Source organism: Mchenga conophoros, linkage group LG23 (genome assembly GCF_057382185.1).
Source record: "Mchenga conophoros isolate Kocher_MC1m ecotype Shallow Benthic linkage group LG23, M_conophoros_male_GT1.1, whole genome shotgun sequence".
In the NCBI taxonomy this organism is placed as follows: domain Eukaryota; kingdom Metazoa; phylum Chordata; class Actinopteri; order Cichliformes; family Cichlidae; genus Mchenga; species Mchenga conophoros.
Genome location: NC_140547.1, coordinates 12691381 through 12707602, shown reverse-complemented (window position 1 = coordinate 12707602; position 16222 = coordinate 12691381). Strand labels below are relative to the sequence as shown.

General features: G+C 41.4%; 2 protein-coding genes across 4 annotated transcripts in view; one reads left to right on the top strand and one right to left on the bottom strand.

Moving 5' to 3' along the window:
* The first annotated feature begins 3268 nt into the window (after nt 1-3268).
* nipa2 (NIPA magnesium transporter 2) lies at nt 3269-10350 on the top strand. 2 transcript variants are annotated; one of them, XM_085265996.1, is made up of 6 exons: nt 3269-3608; nt 4234-4467; nt 4882-4938; nt 6015-6105; nt 6216-6376; nt 9242-10350. In XM_085265996.1, exons 2-6 carry the CDS (start codon nt 4329-4331, stop codon nt 9898-9900), a joined length of 1107 nt encoding a protein of 368 aa, XP_085122122.1. In that variant the 5' UTR covers nt 3269-3608; nt 4234-4328; the 3' UTR covers nt 9901-10350. The 2 variants fall into 2 exon arrangements, with proteins under 2 accessions (XP_085122122.1, XP_085122121.1); XM_085265995.1 differs by lacking the exon at nt 3269-3608 and adding an exon at nt 3662-4148.
* Nucleotides 10349-16222, bottom strand: part of cyfip1 (cytoplasmic FMR1 interacting protein 1) — a 44020-nt gene continuing 38146 nt past the window's right edge. For both annotated transcript variants that reach the window (XM_085265993.1, XM_085265994.1), the window contains exons 28-31: nt 14318-14412; nt 13674-13912; nt 13447-13594; nt 10349-10955 (exon numbers count right to left, since the gene is read on the bottom strand). In XM_085265993.1, the coding sequence (XP_085122119.1) occupies nt 10791-10955; nt 13447-13594; nt 13674-13912; nt 14318-14412 (647 nt within the window). In that variant the 3' untranslated portion in view covers nt 10349-10790. The remainder of the gene's footprint in view (nt 10956-13446; nt 13595-13673; nt 13913-14317; nt 14413-16222) is intronic.

Genomic DNA, 16222 nt, shown 5'->3' with positions numbered 1-16222 from the left:
ACAAAACAGATCACCCACTTTCTTAACACCTTTTACTGCCCAATCCTGAAACCCTGCATCCAACTTTCCTGGTACAAATAAGGCATTTCCCCAGATGGGGCTAAACTGAGAGAGATTGTTCTTAATATTCATCATTTCTTTTATTGTAAACCAGACTTCAATCATGTTTTGAACTATAGGATTATTTGTTTCTTTCTTTAACTGTTTGGATTTCGCAGAATATAAGTACAAATTTAATGGCATTTTAAGAGCATTTGCTTCCATCCCCACCCATGACGGGGTATTTTGGGATGAAAAATAAAATCTTATTGTCCTTAATTGAATAGCCAAATAGTACCAGTAAAAGTTGGGGCATTTCAACCCCCCTGTATCAAAGGGAAGGTACAACAAAGACAAACGAATACGAGGCTGCTTCTTGTTCCAGATAAACTCTCTGATTAGTGATGTTAATTTAGTAAATAATCCAGCAGGAGGAGCCAGTGGGACATTTTGAAACATATACAACAGTCTAGGTAATACATTCATTTTAAGAACACTTATCCTTCCAATAATAGATAGTGGTAGACTTATCCAACGCTCCAAATCTTTGGAAATTTTCTGTAGTATTATATTATAGTTAAGTACCACCACATCTTTTAATGAAGGAACTATTTTAATACCTAGATAGATGAATTCAGAGTTAACAGTAAAGCCAGATACATTCTGATTTACGTTTTGATTGTACCCTTGATTAAGTAACATTAATGATGATTTTGCTACATTAACTTTATACCCTGAGAAAACCCCAAACTGATCTAATAAATCCTTTACAGCGGGCACAGAATTTTTTAATTGCTTTAAAAATATTATGATATCATCAGCAAATAAAGCAATTCTATGTTCCTTTCTACCAATCCTAACACCTTGTATCTGTCCGCTGTTTCTAACAGCTATTGCCAGAGGTTCAATAGCTAAAAGGAATAAAAGTGGAGATAAGGGTGAACCCTGCGGGCACCCTCTTTTAATATCAAATTGTTCAGAGATTATCTCATTTGTCTTAACCTGAGCCACAGAGTGACAATGTAATAGCTTGATCCAATGCAGAAATACCTTTCCAAACCCAAATCTAACAATGACATCAAAAAGATATGACCGCTCAATTCTATCAAAAGCCTTCTCCGCGTCAAGCGAAAGAATGGCTGTATCGTCCTGCTCACTCTGATTATGAAGAATGTTTAAAACTCGTCTTACATTATGAAAACCCTGTCTATGTTTAACAAATCCATTTTGATCATCCCCTATAATAACTGGAAGAATACTTTCTAATCTTTTAGCAAAAATTTTACAAATAATTTTAGTGTCTGTATTGATTAAGCTTATAGGACGCATATTTTCACACTTATTATTTAGTTTTCCAGGTTTAGGAAGCAGTATTATCAGGGACTTCCTTAATGAGTCAGTAAGATTGCCATTATTAAAACATTCTATATACATATCTAAGAGGGGCTGTGCTAATTTATCTTTAAAATATTTGTAAAGGTCAATTGGCAATCCATCTGGACCAGCTGTTTTGCCAGCATTTAAGGAGTTTATTGCATCTATAATTTCATGTATACTAATTTGCCTATCAACATTTACTTTGTCTTTTTCTGAAATTTTTGGTATTTCAAGTTTATCTAGAAATAAAGATTGCATTCTAGTTACATTATTGAGTTCAGAGTTATATAGCGTTTCATAAAATCTTTTAAATGCATTATTTATCTCTAATGGGTCTACTATAGTATTACCATTTGAATTTTCTAATTTTGTAATTGCCTTTTCAGATTCCATCTTTTTTATACGCCATGCCAGGAGTTTGCTGGGTTTTTCACCTTGGTCATAGAATTGTTGCTTTAATCTCAATAAATTAACAGCTGCTTTTTCACTTGTCATTTCATTATATTGCGTTCTCAATAGTAATAATTCTTTTACAATATACTCATTGTTTTGACCTGATTGAAAGCTAATCTCTTCTAACTTTTTTATTCTTACTTCCAGATATTTTATCCTTTGATTTCTTTCTCTTGTTTTATTACTAGTATAGCTTATAATTTGCCCTCTTAAGTATGCTTTAAAGGCTTCCCATCTTACACTTGCCGATGTTTGATCTGAGTTATGTTCAAAGTATTCATTAATTTGCTTGCCTAAAAACTCAAGAAACTGTTTATCCTGCATCCACTTCAGTTGAAACCTCCATTCAAATCGAGTCTTGATCAGTTTTGGTTCTATGAGAGTCAAAGTAACGACTGCATGGTCCGAAATTACTATTTCCTTATACTGGCAATCTTTTATAAAATGAACCAACTCATTTGATACCAAGAAGTAATCTATTCTAGAGTACGCTTTATGTGTACCTGACCAGCAAGAATATTGTAACTTGGTTGGATTTTGATCTCGCCATATATCACTTAAATTTAACTCCTTCATGAATTGTTTGATCACCTTTCGTGTTCTATTGTGAGTATTATGCATGCCTGAGGATTTATCCTTCTGTGGATTCAGAGCACAATTTAAGTCCCCAGCAATTATACATTTACCTTGCAAGTCTGAGATTTTAAGAAATAAATTGCTATAAAAGTTTGGATTATCTTCATTTGGGCCATAAATATTAATTAAATTTAGTCTAGTGGAGAGTAGATTTCCTTGTATTATTAGAAAACGTCCATTACTATCCTTAAGCACGTGCTCAACTTGAAAAGGTATAGATTTATGAATCATTATCATGACGCCCCTGGAATTGGAGGAGTAGGGCGCTGAAAATATTTGACCTGGCCATCTACGTTTCATTCTATTTGTCTCACTATCTAGCATATGAGTTTCTTGTAGAAACACTATTGACTTTTTATTTTTAAATTCAGTTTGGTTTCAGTTATTTTCCAGAGTGCTTATTTATTTATTTATTTTGCTTCAATTTAGTTTTTAATTGCTTGAAAATCTTTTGTTTTAGTCTTTCTAATTATGATTGTATGAAGAAATGACTGTTTTCTACAGTCATTGGTATGAAGGGCATAGAGAGGCATGCCCTTTTGAAAGCAGCTGACTGACAGTCTCAAAAACATTACCCTCAATACCAAGTGTAATAAAACTGTGATAAAACGAATAAATGCTAAATCATAAGGATATCTATATTATTATTTTATTTTTAGTGCGTTTGAAATCTATCTATCTATACATATATATAGATATTACATTTAGTTTTAGCAGTTTAGTTTTACTTAACTATCATAACCTTAGTAACCACTGATTTTCTTTTTAATGATAAAGCGCTGCTAGGTTTCCCCGGTAGACCTGATGATGGAGATGGAGTTTCCAGTACGCCTGCGGTTCCGGGTCCAGGTGGTTCCGATGTTGCGTCCCGCCTGCGGTGCTGGGTCCCGCCGGCGGAGGGCACACCGCTCCGGCCGCGTGTCCTGTGCGAGGCGGAAGGAGCGGCGCGCAGTGCGGCAGCAGCGTCTGGAGGCTCGGCGTGTGCGCGCTGGTTGAACGCGGAGGGAGCAGTAGGTGATGCGCAGCCACGGAGCCGGAAAGCAGACTGTTCATCAGCGAGAACCTTCTTGTGTGTGTGGAGCTGAGCAGCCCGCGGTGAGCAGGTAATAATCCGAGCTCTGTGCTCGTTAAAGGCGGCGCAAAGAGACTCTCAGTGGCTTCATTCACTCTGCGTTAGCCAACCAGTCAGCCAGCTAGCCTCCGCGCTAATGAAGCTAATGCGGCTAGCGGCGTATAGCAGCATTTACACGCTTTCTTTATTTCTGCCGGTGAGTTAAAGCACAGATTAGTGTCCACACAGGGAAGACTCAGTTAAACACCAAAGCAGCCCGTAAAAAAAGAGACCGCCTGAGGCTAACTCGACATTAAGCCTCACCTATCGCGGCCAGGTGAGCCTCCCTTTCGTATCACTTCCTGAATTCTTGAGTACTGGAGATGGGTGATTTACATAGCAGGTGACTTAGTTGCACAATGCTTTTGAATGTATCTCAGTACAACACCCAGAAACCCTTCAGGTTTTACCGAGAGTCACTCGGATGTGCGTGAATGGGAGCAGACTGTAGGTAGGAAGGACAGCAGGTAGATGGATTCCTCCAACTCCTCAGGTGATGCTTTTCCAGGGTGTAGAGTGGACTGTGGTCACGGTAGGTTCCTGCTGGGGTGCTGACGTTAAACACTGGTCTTTATGAGTCTCTCACTCCAGCCTGTGGTCTGTTCTTCTGCTGTCAGGTGTTTGGGTCGGACAGAACTGCACCTTACCGGGTCAGCACCTGCGCTGTCAGCTGGTAAATGTGACAGACCGCATCAACACATCCAGCCTCACTATGGCTCAAGACAGGGGCAAATATGACTTCTACATTGGCTTGGCGCTGGCCGTCAGCTCCAGCATCTTCATCGGAGGCAGTTTTATCCTGAAGAAGAAAGGACTTCTGAGGTTGGCGAGGAAGGGGTCCACACGGGCAGGTAGGGGTGCTTTTTTCTGAGCATCGATGCTGGTTACCCCAATCCTTGAGGGGACCCACACTTCAGTCTTCTTTTTCTGTTTGTTTGCTTGTCTGTTCCCCCCTCACAGGCACTCCCTGTGAGGGGTGTTTCCACACATGCTTATCCATTGTGACATTTCAGGCTTGTCAGGTTCTCCTCACCTGTGCAGGGTGTGTTTAAGTGTGTGTCTGCATGTTGTTTGTGTGCATGAGTCATGAACACTCTTAAATCCTAGCAATCATTAACTCCAGCGCTCTGCTCGACCTTCAGTTCACGTCCATCGCCTGACCTGCAGTCAAAGCGAGGAGTTGCATAATTCAGGTTTTTCTTACATGCAAGTGACATTGAAATGAGGAATCACGTGGAAATGAAAACATTTCTTTTGCTTTTCAGGGCAGGGAGGTCATGCGTATCTGAAAGAGTGGCTGTGGTGGGCAGGTTTACTATCAAGTAAGTGATAACGCTGTGGCTCAAAATGAAATGAGATCATTCAGATGCAGGTGTAGCAGACATTCTCCAGAGTTGGTGCATAACATATTTGCATATGTTGAGGTCACATGTGGTTTCAGGAGCTGGTATTTGTCTTTGTGGATGCACCACCTGGGCTCATGCTGATTGCTGATGCTGTTTGAAGGAGACCTGCTGCTGTTGTTATTTTGACACATTCAGGACTTCTTTTGCGTCTCCTTCACTTTTGTTATCGTTACAGAAAAGCTCAGAATTGGTCTTTGGCAGATTGAGCTGAAGAAAACCTGCCCAGATTTATTCTTTCTTACTTATTTAATTCCATTCTCTTGAATTACAATTCAAATTCAAGGAAGAACACAGTTTTCTTTTAATATTAGATATTTAAGTTCTCCAAGGACTGATTAACCATGTTAAGTAATCACGATCTCAGTCTTACACTTGATTTTAAAGCAAACCTTGTTTTTTTCGCTCTCTTGTCATCCTTTACCAGTGGCGGATGTTCATATTAAACATGTCCAAAGTTTCTAATGATGAGCTCAGTGTATTTACAATAATCCTTCAAAGCTCAGACTGCTCCAAACACTCAGTTTATCACAGATTTGTTTCCTACTCTGGGATCAGAAAGTATCCTTAAAGGGGCTGAAACGGCTTATTTCAGGCAGTCGGTGAAGTCTGACTACACAAGTGAGATAAATTAGGATTATTTTGAACTGTGAATCATGCAGGGCTACTCTAGGAAAGTCCAAAAATAAAAACAAGGACCTGGGAATGAACGAAAGTGTTTGGTAATAACAAATGAGCTAAATGTAATCTCATTGTTGAATCAGATGGTATATTGGTGCATGTATTTCATTATTACAGATGTAATAATCCAGCTTCATCTCGCTAGCTTTAAGATATTTTGTCACTGTCCCATTGTCAAACCCTTTCTTTCTCTACTACCTCTGTTGCAAAATGCCCTAAACCTCAGATAGTATTACAGTGTTTGCATGTCTCTGTCACAGGACAGTTCTACTTTCCTTCATGTGTGGAAATAACTGTCTGTTAACCTTTTGCAGTGGGGGCTGGGGAAGCGGCCAACTTCGCCGCGTACGCCTTTGCTCCTGCAACGCTAGTCACACCGCTGGGAGCCCTGAGCGTGCTCGTCAGGTACTGATGAGTGCATGTGTCTCATCCACCTCAATGTTTTGATTGTGTAAGAGTGTGTGTGACCTGAAATGAATTTATTTATTTATTTATTTATTTATTTTTGGTCGCAGCGCCGTGCTGTCGTCATACTTCCTGACGGAACGGTTAAACCTGCACGGGAAGCTTGGCTGTCTGCTCAGTATCCTGGGCTCCACCACCATGGTCATTCACGCGCCGAAGGAAGAGGAGATCAGCAGCCTCGAGGAGATGGCGGCCAAGCTGGTTGACCCAGGTACAGAAAAAAATTCTTCTCTGTAGATCGTGTCTACAGATATTTCCTCCAAATATTCATCTTTGCTTCACAAAACATGATCATGCCTTACATGCAAAAGGTCTCAGGTTCGATTCCTGAAGGCAGCACAAACCCAGCTTCAGGGGATCACAAGCCACTATACTCCCAACACCGGTCCCGGGCGCTAACAGAGATCTGCCGATTTTCACTGATCAATACAATGTACAAAAAAAAAAAAACGCAAGTTGATCTTTCAGGAAACTTGTTATCCTATTTTGCATCGTTCTTCTGTTTCACTGAGGAAACTGGCTCCAGGCAATCAGGTGGAAGAAATGTTCAGTTTCTTTGTTTACCAGCAGCAGGTTTCAGTGAACCACACCCTCTGAACAACTAAAGCGTGTATTTTCACTTTTGTGAAAGCGCATTCAGCAGATGCTACAGTGGGGCAAAAAAGTATTTAGTCAGCCACCGATTGTGCAAATTCCCCCACCTAAAATGATGACAGAGGTCAGTAATTTGCACCAGAGGTACACTTCAACTGTGAGAGACAGAATGTGAAGAAAAAAAAAAATCCATGAATCCACATGGTAGGATTTGTAAAGAATTTATTCGTAAATCAGGGTGGAAAATAAGTATTTGGTCAATAACAAAAATACAACTCAATACTTTGTAACATAACCTTTGTTGGCAATAACAGAGGTCAAACGTTTACTATACGCCGAGCAACACGGACTTTCAACTCCCGCCACAGATTTTCTATGGGGTTGAGGTCTGGAGACTGGCTAGGCCACTCCAGGACTTTCAAATGCTTCTTACGGAGCCACTCCTTTGTTGCCCGGGCGGTGTGTTTTGGATCATTGTCATGTTGGAAGACCCAGCCTCGTTTCATCTTCAAAGTTCTCACTGATGGAAGGAGGTTTTGGCTCAAAATCTCACGATACATGGCCCCATTCATTCTGTCCTTAACACGGATCAGTCGTCCTGTCCCCTTGGCAGAAAAACAGCCCCATAGCATGATGTTTCCACCCCCATGCTTCACAGTAGGTATGGTGTTCTTGGGATGCAACTCGGTATTCTTCTTCCTCCAAACACGACGAGTTGAGTTTATACCAAAAAGTTCTACTTTGGTTTCATCTGACCACATGACATTCTCCCAATCCTCTGCTGTATCATCCATGTGCTCTCTGGCAAACTTCAGACGGGCCTGGACATGCACTGGCTTCAGCAGCGGAACACGTCTGGCACTGCGGGATTTGATTCCCTGCCGTTGTAGTGTGTTACTGATGGTGACCTTTGTTACTTTGGTCCCAGCTCTCTGCAGGTCATTCACCAGGTCCCCCCGTGTGGTTCTGGGATCTTTGCTCACCGTTCTCATGATCATTTTGACCCCACGGGATGAGATCTTGCGTGGAGCCCCAGATCGAGGGAGATTATCAGTGGTCTTGTATGTCTTCCATTTTCTGATGATTGCTCCCACAGCTGATTTTTTTCACACCAAGCTGCTTGCCTATTGTAGATTCACTCTTCCCAGTCTGGTGCAGGTCTACAATACTTTTCCTGGTGTCCTTCGAAAGCTCTTTGGTCTTGGCCATGGCGGAGTTTGGAGTCTGACTGTTTGAGGCTGTGGACAGGTGTCTTTTATACAGATGATGAGTTCAAACAGGTGCCATTCATACAGGTAACGAGTGGGGGACAGAAAAGCTTCTTACAGAAGACGTTACAGGTCTGTGAGAGCCAGAGATTTTCCTTGTTTGAGGTGACCAAATACTTATTTTCCACCCTAATTTACGAATAAATTCTTTACAAATCCTACCATGTGAATTCATGGATTTTTTTTTTTCACATTCTGTCTCTCACAGTTGAAGTGTACCTCTGGTGCAAATTACTGACCTCTGTCATCATTTTAAGTGGGGGAACTTGCACAATCGGTGGCTGACTAAATACTTTTTTGCCCCACTGTATATTTGGAATATTTTCATTTCCATCAGACAGGAAATGGAAGCTGGAATTTACCTGCGATAACTCAGGAATTGTTTGAGTCACTTTCTGTTGTTGTAACACAAAGTTCACATCTGAAGCAAAAAAGTATTTAGTATCCACTGTTAGTTTCATTGTTAGCATTACTCTTTCTGATTATTTGAATGTGGGGAATATTTGGTCAGGAGCAAGATCCAATCTTTATAATACAAATCTAACACTTCCTGACTTAAGAGTCATGTGAGAATAACAGGTCATGGAAAAACTTTAAAATAACTGAAACAATAATGTAATCTCTTTATTTCAGCTGGTTAAGATGTTTCTTTCTGCGAGTACTTTTAGTTATCTAACTACTCTCATATGAACAAATGTGTTAATATGCAAAATATGAGGGAAATAAATCTGTTTCTATGGTTTTGAAAAGCTAAACTTGTGTCATTCTGCTTCAGTTGATTTGTTTTAGCTCAAAGACGATGTGAAAAAAACCTCACAAAACAGACTCCTGCTCTCTGGAAGTAAAAAAAAAAAGATTTGTGTGTCACACGTTAAAGTTGGAAGGGCTACATTAATTTTAACTGTTAAACGTTTGTATGTTCTCCCTGTGTGTGCGTGGGTCTCTCTGGGTACTCGGTGGGGTTGGGTTAATGATTCTAAATTGCCCATATGTGTGAATGTGAGTGTAAATTGTTGTCTCTCCATTAGTCCAGTGACAGAGTGGCAACCTGGCCTAGGTGTACACATTATGGCAGCTGGGACCAGCCCCCTGCAACCCGGAATTAGAAAAGATTGGATTTATTGAAGTGAAGGATGCTGAGAATAGTGATGGTTTGCAGATGCTTATTTTCTTGAAATGCTCCCCGTCCCACCTCTTCTCCTTTTCTTTCTCAGGGTTCCTTGTCTTTGCCACCCTCGTCATCATCGTTGCACTCATCTTCATATTTGTTGTGGGTCCCCGCCACGGCCAGACCAACATCCTAGTCTACATCACCATCTGCTCGGTAATCGGAGCACTCTCTGTGTCCTGTGTGAAAGGACTGGGCATCGCCATCAAGGAAGCGATCGCCGGGACGAGCGTGGTGAAAAACCCGCTGGCGTGGATCCTGCTCCTGGGTCTAGTGGGCTGTGTGAGCACGCAAATCAACTACCTGAACAAAGCTCTGGACATTTTCAACACCTCCCTGGTAACGCCAATCTACTACGTGTTCTTCACCACGTCCGTGCTCACCTGCTCTGCCATCCTCTTCAAAGAGTGGGAGCACATGGGAGCGGACGATGTCATCGGTACACTCAGTGGCTTCCTCACAATCATCGTGGGCATCTTCCTGCTCCACGCCTTTAAAGACGTTAGCGTGAGCCTGGCCACGCTCGCGGTGTCCATGCGGAAGGAAGAACGAGCGTTTCCCACAGCCAACGGCATAGCATCTCACACCGCCTACGAACTGCTGGACGAGAAGTCGGCCGGAGACTTGGAGGAGCGAGACACGGCTTCGCATTTCGACAGCGTCTCCAGAAGGAATGGCACGATGACGTCCTTGCTGGATCACTAAGGACCTCCCTATTCCAGAAGACTCGGCCGCGGCTCTGATGTAGACGTGGAGCGCGAGAATGAGACAATCAGCGATCCGGGGCGTAAACAGACCAGTGGATTGTAGTTAATGTTTTAATTTGCCTTACTTTTCTTGGAATATGGCTCATATTCATCTCTAGTTAAACTTAATTTCATTCCTGTGTAGCGCTGTAAATAAGTTTTATAAAAAGGTTTTATGGACATGCACCTTCATGCACTGACTTCCTTTCTATGAATCAGATGAAGTTTTAATATATATATATATATATAAATATATATATACTTTATGAAGTCCTGCTGACAATGACTACATTTGATAGGACGTTCTATGATTTGAGTTGTCGTCATACTTGAAGGTAACGGCAGTTAATGTTGGGAGTTCTGAACTTTTTCTTTGCAGTTTTTACATTAAAAGCTTGACACAAACCAACATTTGTTACATATTTATTGAATTAAATGATTAAAACATAAGGCACAGTGAATAAATGCTGAACATGAGCTTGAGCTCTGTTACTTCAGTTCCACTTAAAATGTTTAGCATGCAAGTTGAACAGTGTAGAAAATATAAATTTACCATCACCCACACTTAAAATAGATTAATGCTCACCCTCAAACACCTGCCACCGCAAACCCTTAAATACGTCAGATAAAAACTACTTCCTCTCTCTGATCTACTTCTGTCTGCAAGTATAAAACAAAGAATATCCAAAAAGGGGAAATATTCTTTTCTGATAAGGCACAAATGAATACAAAAAAGAAAAAGTGGCCCAACTTCTGACACATGATGGTCCTCAGACCTAAAGGGCGATATTTGTGGTGATGCGGACAGTGTTTGAAACTTCACGCTGGTCCACAGTGTCGACGGCCGCCTCAGCTGCTGGCGAGCGACTGGTGTATCGGAGGCTGGAAGCATCGCACGTGCTCGACCGGCATGTTCTCGCCGTCGCCAGACTTCATGTACTTGTTCAGGATGGCGAAGATCTCGTTGTTGAGGACTTGGAATCTACGGATTCTGTCCACCATCTTCTTTAGAGGCTGAAAGGGAGACAAACACGGGAATGAGCTCAGAACAGGTCCCACTTAATCACATTGCTGCTTTTATGTCAGATCCTATTTCACTGGTGAACGTTTATTTTAAACGTGGCCACAGTTTCTAATAGCACATAAAGCCAACAGCTCAGACTGTGCTAAACGCTCAGTGTTACACAGATTTTCCAACTCTCCATTCTGAGGTCACAGAGAGAGCAGGGTGTATTTATAGTAGGTCAGCCCTGAAGTTGACAACACAATAATTCCCAACATTATTTTTCTTAACCCCCCCTACGGGCTTTTGGATCATCACAGGAAATAACAGTTTGTGATACGTTTTAGCCAGATAACTTTTCTCTGCAGTTTCTCAAGAGCATTTGCATCAGTTGCATAAAAAAAACAAAAAACAAAACTGAACTTCAGACATAAACATTGCAGTCGTGGTGGCCATCAATGCCTCTGAGCTTGTGCATTTGGTGGGTTGGAGTTTGCCTGACATCTTCTGCAGTCTCATTTAGTGGCTTGTTGTAGAACATGAGGATGTTCTGAATGAGCAACTTCAGGAAAAAATGCCAACTCTTTCTTGGGCTTTAGGATTTATTTCTGTGGAACTACAGAAAAGCCCCGCTGACCTGCTGTTTAAACCTTCTGTTTATCTGGGACAGCCAATTATAAAAAGCTCCCATAAAGGGGGAGGAGCTATAAGAGCCTGTTTGATATTTGGTGTTTCCAAATGGCAGTGGAAGAACAGGAAATTGTATGCAATTGTGTATAAAACAGCTTATTATGAACTTTAACAGCGTTTCAGTTCAATCTGAGGATCCAGCTGGGAGATGTGAGCTGAGCACCAAGAAAACGGGACAGTTAGCCAGGCTCATTTCAAGGTTAAATCCAGCTCCCGGCAGTTCTAAAACAAACTCATCTGCTTAATCCACACAAACGCTGAAGAGTGTAACATCGCGGAGGGTTACCTGCAGCGACTATCTGACGACTTCAGAACCTCATTCTGTGTTTTCATGTGCAGCCACGCTGATTAGCTTCCCCCCCCCCCCCCCATGTACTCAGTGAAACCTGTGGGTTTGGTTCTCAGTGACCTACTTATCTGCCCATGAATGCATCACAATGTTGCTGGGTCAGTGTTGCCAACGCACAATACTCAACAAAGAGTTCATCAACAATCACGGAAAACAAAACGCAACAAAAATTCCTGAGAGGCAGGTAAGCTCCTAGCAAACAGAACCATCACGCCCATTTCTCTTTCATCGTCCTACACTTCACTCCCAACTGATTCAAAACTCTTTCATAGTCCGTGAGGGAAACCCCCCCCCCAAAAAAAAACAAAAAACAGTCCATTTATGATTCAGTGGGTCACGCTGAAGCCTTTTGTGCTCTTTGCTACATTCTGAGGGGATACACTCAGTAACAGATTTCAACATAAATTATTCAAGTATTTTTTTTTGACAGAAATCCGAGTTCTGATTTCAACTTCCCTGCGCTGCCTCCGCAAGGACCAGAGTGCTGCAAAACTGAAGAAAATGAACACCTGAAGCCGCTCTTGTGATCGCCGACACGCTTGTGCTCATGAAGCAGAAGGACGGACGTCTGCAGCTTCACGCTGAGCTGTATTTAGCTTTCTGTTAGCAGTGAAATTCATAATTCATAATTTTGGACTCAAAGCAGAAACACAGCATTAGAAAACAAAAACAACAGTTCAGTGTGGTTTGCTCTCAGTAATGTACGAAGTTACTTTAACTGTTGCAGTCTCACACCTGAGACGGATCTTGTTTAGTGACTTTAAACGCTGCGACGTTATTGGCTGCTCCACGACAAAAATTAGAGGTGGAGGATCTGAAACTCATCAAGCTCATCTTTCATGCTTCATTACCAGTTCTTACTGTGGTTTTTTACAAAGTATTTATAGAAAAGTATCACTTATTTACAGAGGTTAAAAAAGGAATATAGCTTTTTAAATCTGAGTCTCATATGATCTGGTGTGACTGAAGCCAGATTACATCATTATCAACACCCTAAAGGCTACAAAACGACAACAAACAGAAGTCATGTGAACCTAAACTCACCTTGATAAATTCCATACGGGTCATAATCTTTATTAACTTTGCACGTCACGTCACGCAGGGCGCCATCAGCAGATTTTATTATCTAATGTTCAGAGTTCAGCCGTGCGTTTAACAGCCTGTTGTTGAGGTTTCAAATCATATCAGCAGGTTATGGCATGAAGCAGAAAAGTCAATCACATTTTCTTGATGTGTGTCAAAAATAATAATTAAAAATGAATAAAAAAATCTAACTGAATTGAAGACATACGCAGGTCTTTACTTATATTCTTGGTACATTTGCTATTTGAGATGGTGTGCTCATTATTTTGGATGCAGTAACTGGTGGAGATGCTCGGGGACGTCAGGTGAGGGAAGATGCGTTAAATCTGCACCTTATGTATGCTGTATTTAACAGCCGTGCTCATGTCTTTCAAACTCACCACGCTCTTGATGATCTCATCCTTCCCGTCGTGCTTCTGCACCTTGAGGAGGTGGTAGCTGAAGTCAAGGATGTCAAAGCGTCTCTGCTGTCCCAGCAGGGCGATGATCATGCAGCCTGCCCAGTGGAGGCCGTCTCCAAAGCACTGCCTGGAGGACAGGAAGAGGGTGTGTCAGTAAATATTAGGTGAGAGGAAGCGTGTGCGTGTTTGTGTTCGGCCACACTCACTCCACTGTGAACTCGTGGGCTCCCACAGGAATGCAGTACACAAACTGCATGGCGCTCCAGAGGCGGTGGAACTCCACACACTCGTCCACGTGCATCACGCCGTTGCTGGGCAACGGCCCACGCCACACAGGGTCCTCCAGGAAGCCTCGCACACGTGTGAGGATAACCTCAAACATGGACAGACCGCAACACAGGCGCTCTTTGGTCAATAGGTCGCCCTCACGAGCGATGGCTATTTGCTGAAAGAGAAGTAAAAGCATTCAAAAGATCGTCTACCGGTCAGCATCCTCCATAAGTGTCACATGACACAGGAGCAACTGTAGCTTATCTCTGTCTTAATGGTGTGTTCAGAGGGAAACAAAATAAGTTGGTTTATTGCCTGATGTCATCCTCAGGATAAAGTCCACACGATGAAACACATTTATATGGCAGCAAATTTGTTCATGAAGTCCTCCTGGAGAATTTATTTAAGTTCTGAAGATGTTTTAACTCCAGCTCTCAGCTGTACTGAGAAGAAAGTAGTTTCCTCATTGGTTGTTAGAGACAAACATCAGCTGGTTTTGAATTGGCCCTGAAACACTCCAGCATTTGTATTTACATAACTAACCCGAGGGAAAGTGAACACACCATCCGACGGCTCTTACCTGTGGTGTGCCGAGGCGTTCTATCAGGGGAACCATATGCAGCGCCGTGTATTTGGCCTCCAAGCGCTTCATCTTGGCGTCGAGGCGCTCCCCCTCTACACAGACAGACAAAGAAATGTATGAAGTTTAAGTTGAGGATTGTCAACCAGTGGAAATTTGTTCTTAAGAAAGAGGTTTAAAAAAATAAAAGCTTACAAGAAATAGAAAATTCAGACTAAGAAAGGAAAAAAGTGAAAATGTGCCAAAACGCAGTCCGACAGAGTTGTTACTTGTATAACAAAAAAAAATTAAATAAAACAAAAACTTCTCACAATCAGCTGTTTTGTTTCTACATTAACTTTAGTAAATTTAATGAAGCCTGCCAGAATTTGACCTTCATATTAAGATTTTTCCAGATTACCAGGTCCTGGAAATACACAGGTTGTGTAACGGAGCTTTATGACACCAGCAAGAAAGGCAAAAAAAAAAAAAGAAAAAGAAAAAGAAAAAGTGTGATCAACATCAAGTGGAAAGTAAATGCACAAACCGCACCTTCGTGCATGGGCTTACTCATACTGAACATTTAAAATAAAACATTAATGGAAAAATATTATCACACAGATGGAATCACAGTTAGAAGATGAGCTTTTTATGAGCAACCACCGATGATTCATCAGAAACGGATCAAACATCCAGGGTACCCTGTGGCCGTTTATGCTCCTCTACGTCACAGACGTTAAACTGCTACAGCTTATTCAAACTACGATTTACAGAGAAAAACAAAATCGCGCCGAGCAAAAATCGGATTTTGTCATCGATTTTGACACGAGTTGGGTATAAAATTTATTTGGTTGCAGTTCATGTAAACAGACAGTAAATGTGTTTTTCAGCTCTTAAAATTTCTTCTGGATATTTCTGAATTATGAGGGTTTAAAAAGATGTTGGAAAAAGAAAATTAAGAATGTGCCAAATTTCTATTAAGCCCCAATGCAAGTCTGGAAATATTCAGAGAATGAAGGTAAAATTTTGCTTGCCTGGAATAAGCTAAAGTTATTGTAAACATCAAAAGAAAAAAAAAAAAATTGAGATGAGAGGCACAGATCGAGTTTGTTATTAATAGAAAATCAAACGCACACATGATGGCTACAGCATCCAGTTTGGGTTTATAAAATTTTAAATTTATGGGATTTTAATATTTAAAAACAATCATAAAAATTAGCAATATTTTCAGCCAGAACAAGATGCAACCTCTACAATGTTCTGCAACCCATGAAAACATATCAGTAAACCACAGTATGGCACGCTGGTGTCTCTGACACACACACACACACACATGCATGCACACCTGCTGCAGATAATGCTGCGCTGGAATAACTGACTCTCTGTAATCCCGGCTGAAAACCGTACCCAACAAAAGCACTCTTGACTCCCGCTGAACTAATGTTTGCTAGAACACAGCACCCAGCTGTTTTCAAAATTGTTAAGCTTTTCCTAAAACAATACTTTAATGATGGAAAACAACTGAGTGCTGCATCTCAGCATCTCACCCTTGAGCGACGGGAAAAACCAAGGAGGAAATTTACATGGAAAGGTTTCGTTTTTTCAGCTGGTTAATGAGTCTCATTGTTAGTCAACTTTGGAACCAAAAGATGAGATCATGAATACACGCAGATGAAATGAGCCTCTATTTAAACAAACTTGTCTTTGGTTAGAGAAAAAAAAAAAAAAGGTGGGGGTTCATACAAATAAAATAAGCCTTATCCAGAACAAGCTCAGTGCAGCTGCTCCTTCATGTCAAAGCAGACAGACATCGAGAGGATTCTGGTATCTGATCAGGATCCTTCCATCCAAAGGTAGAAAACCCAAAAGGAAGCACAAGAGATCATAAATCTCATGTGGCCAGGAAACACTTCAAGTTCCTCCAGG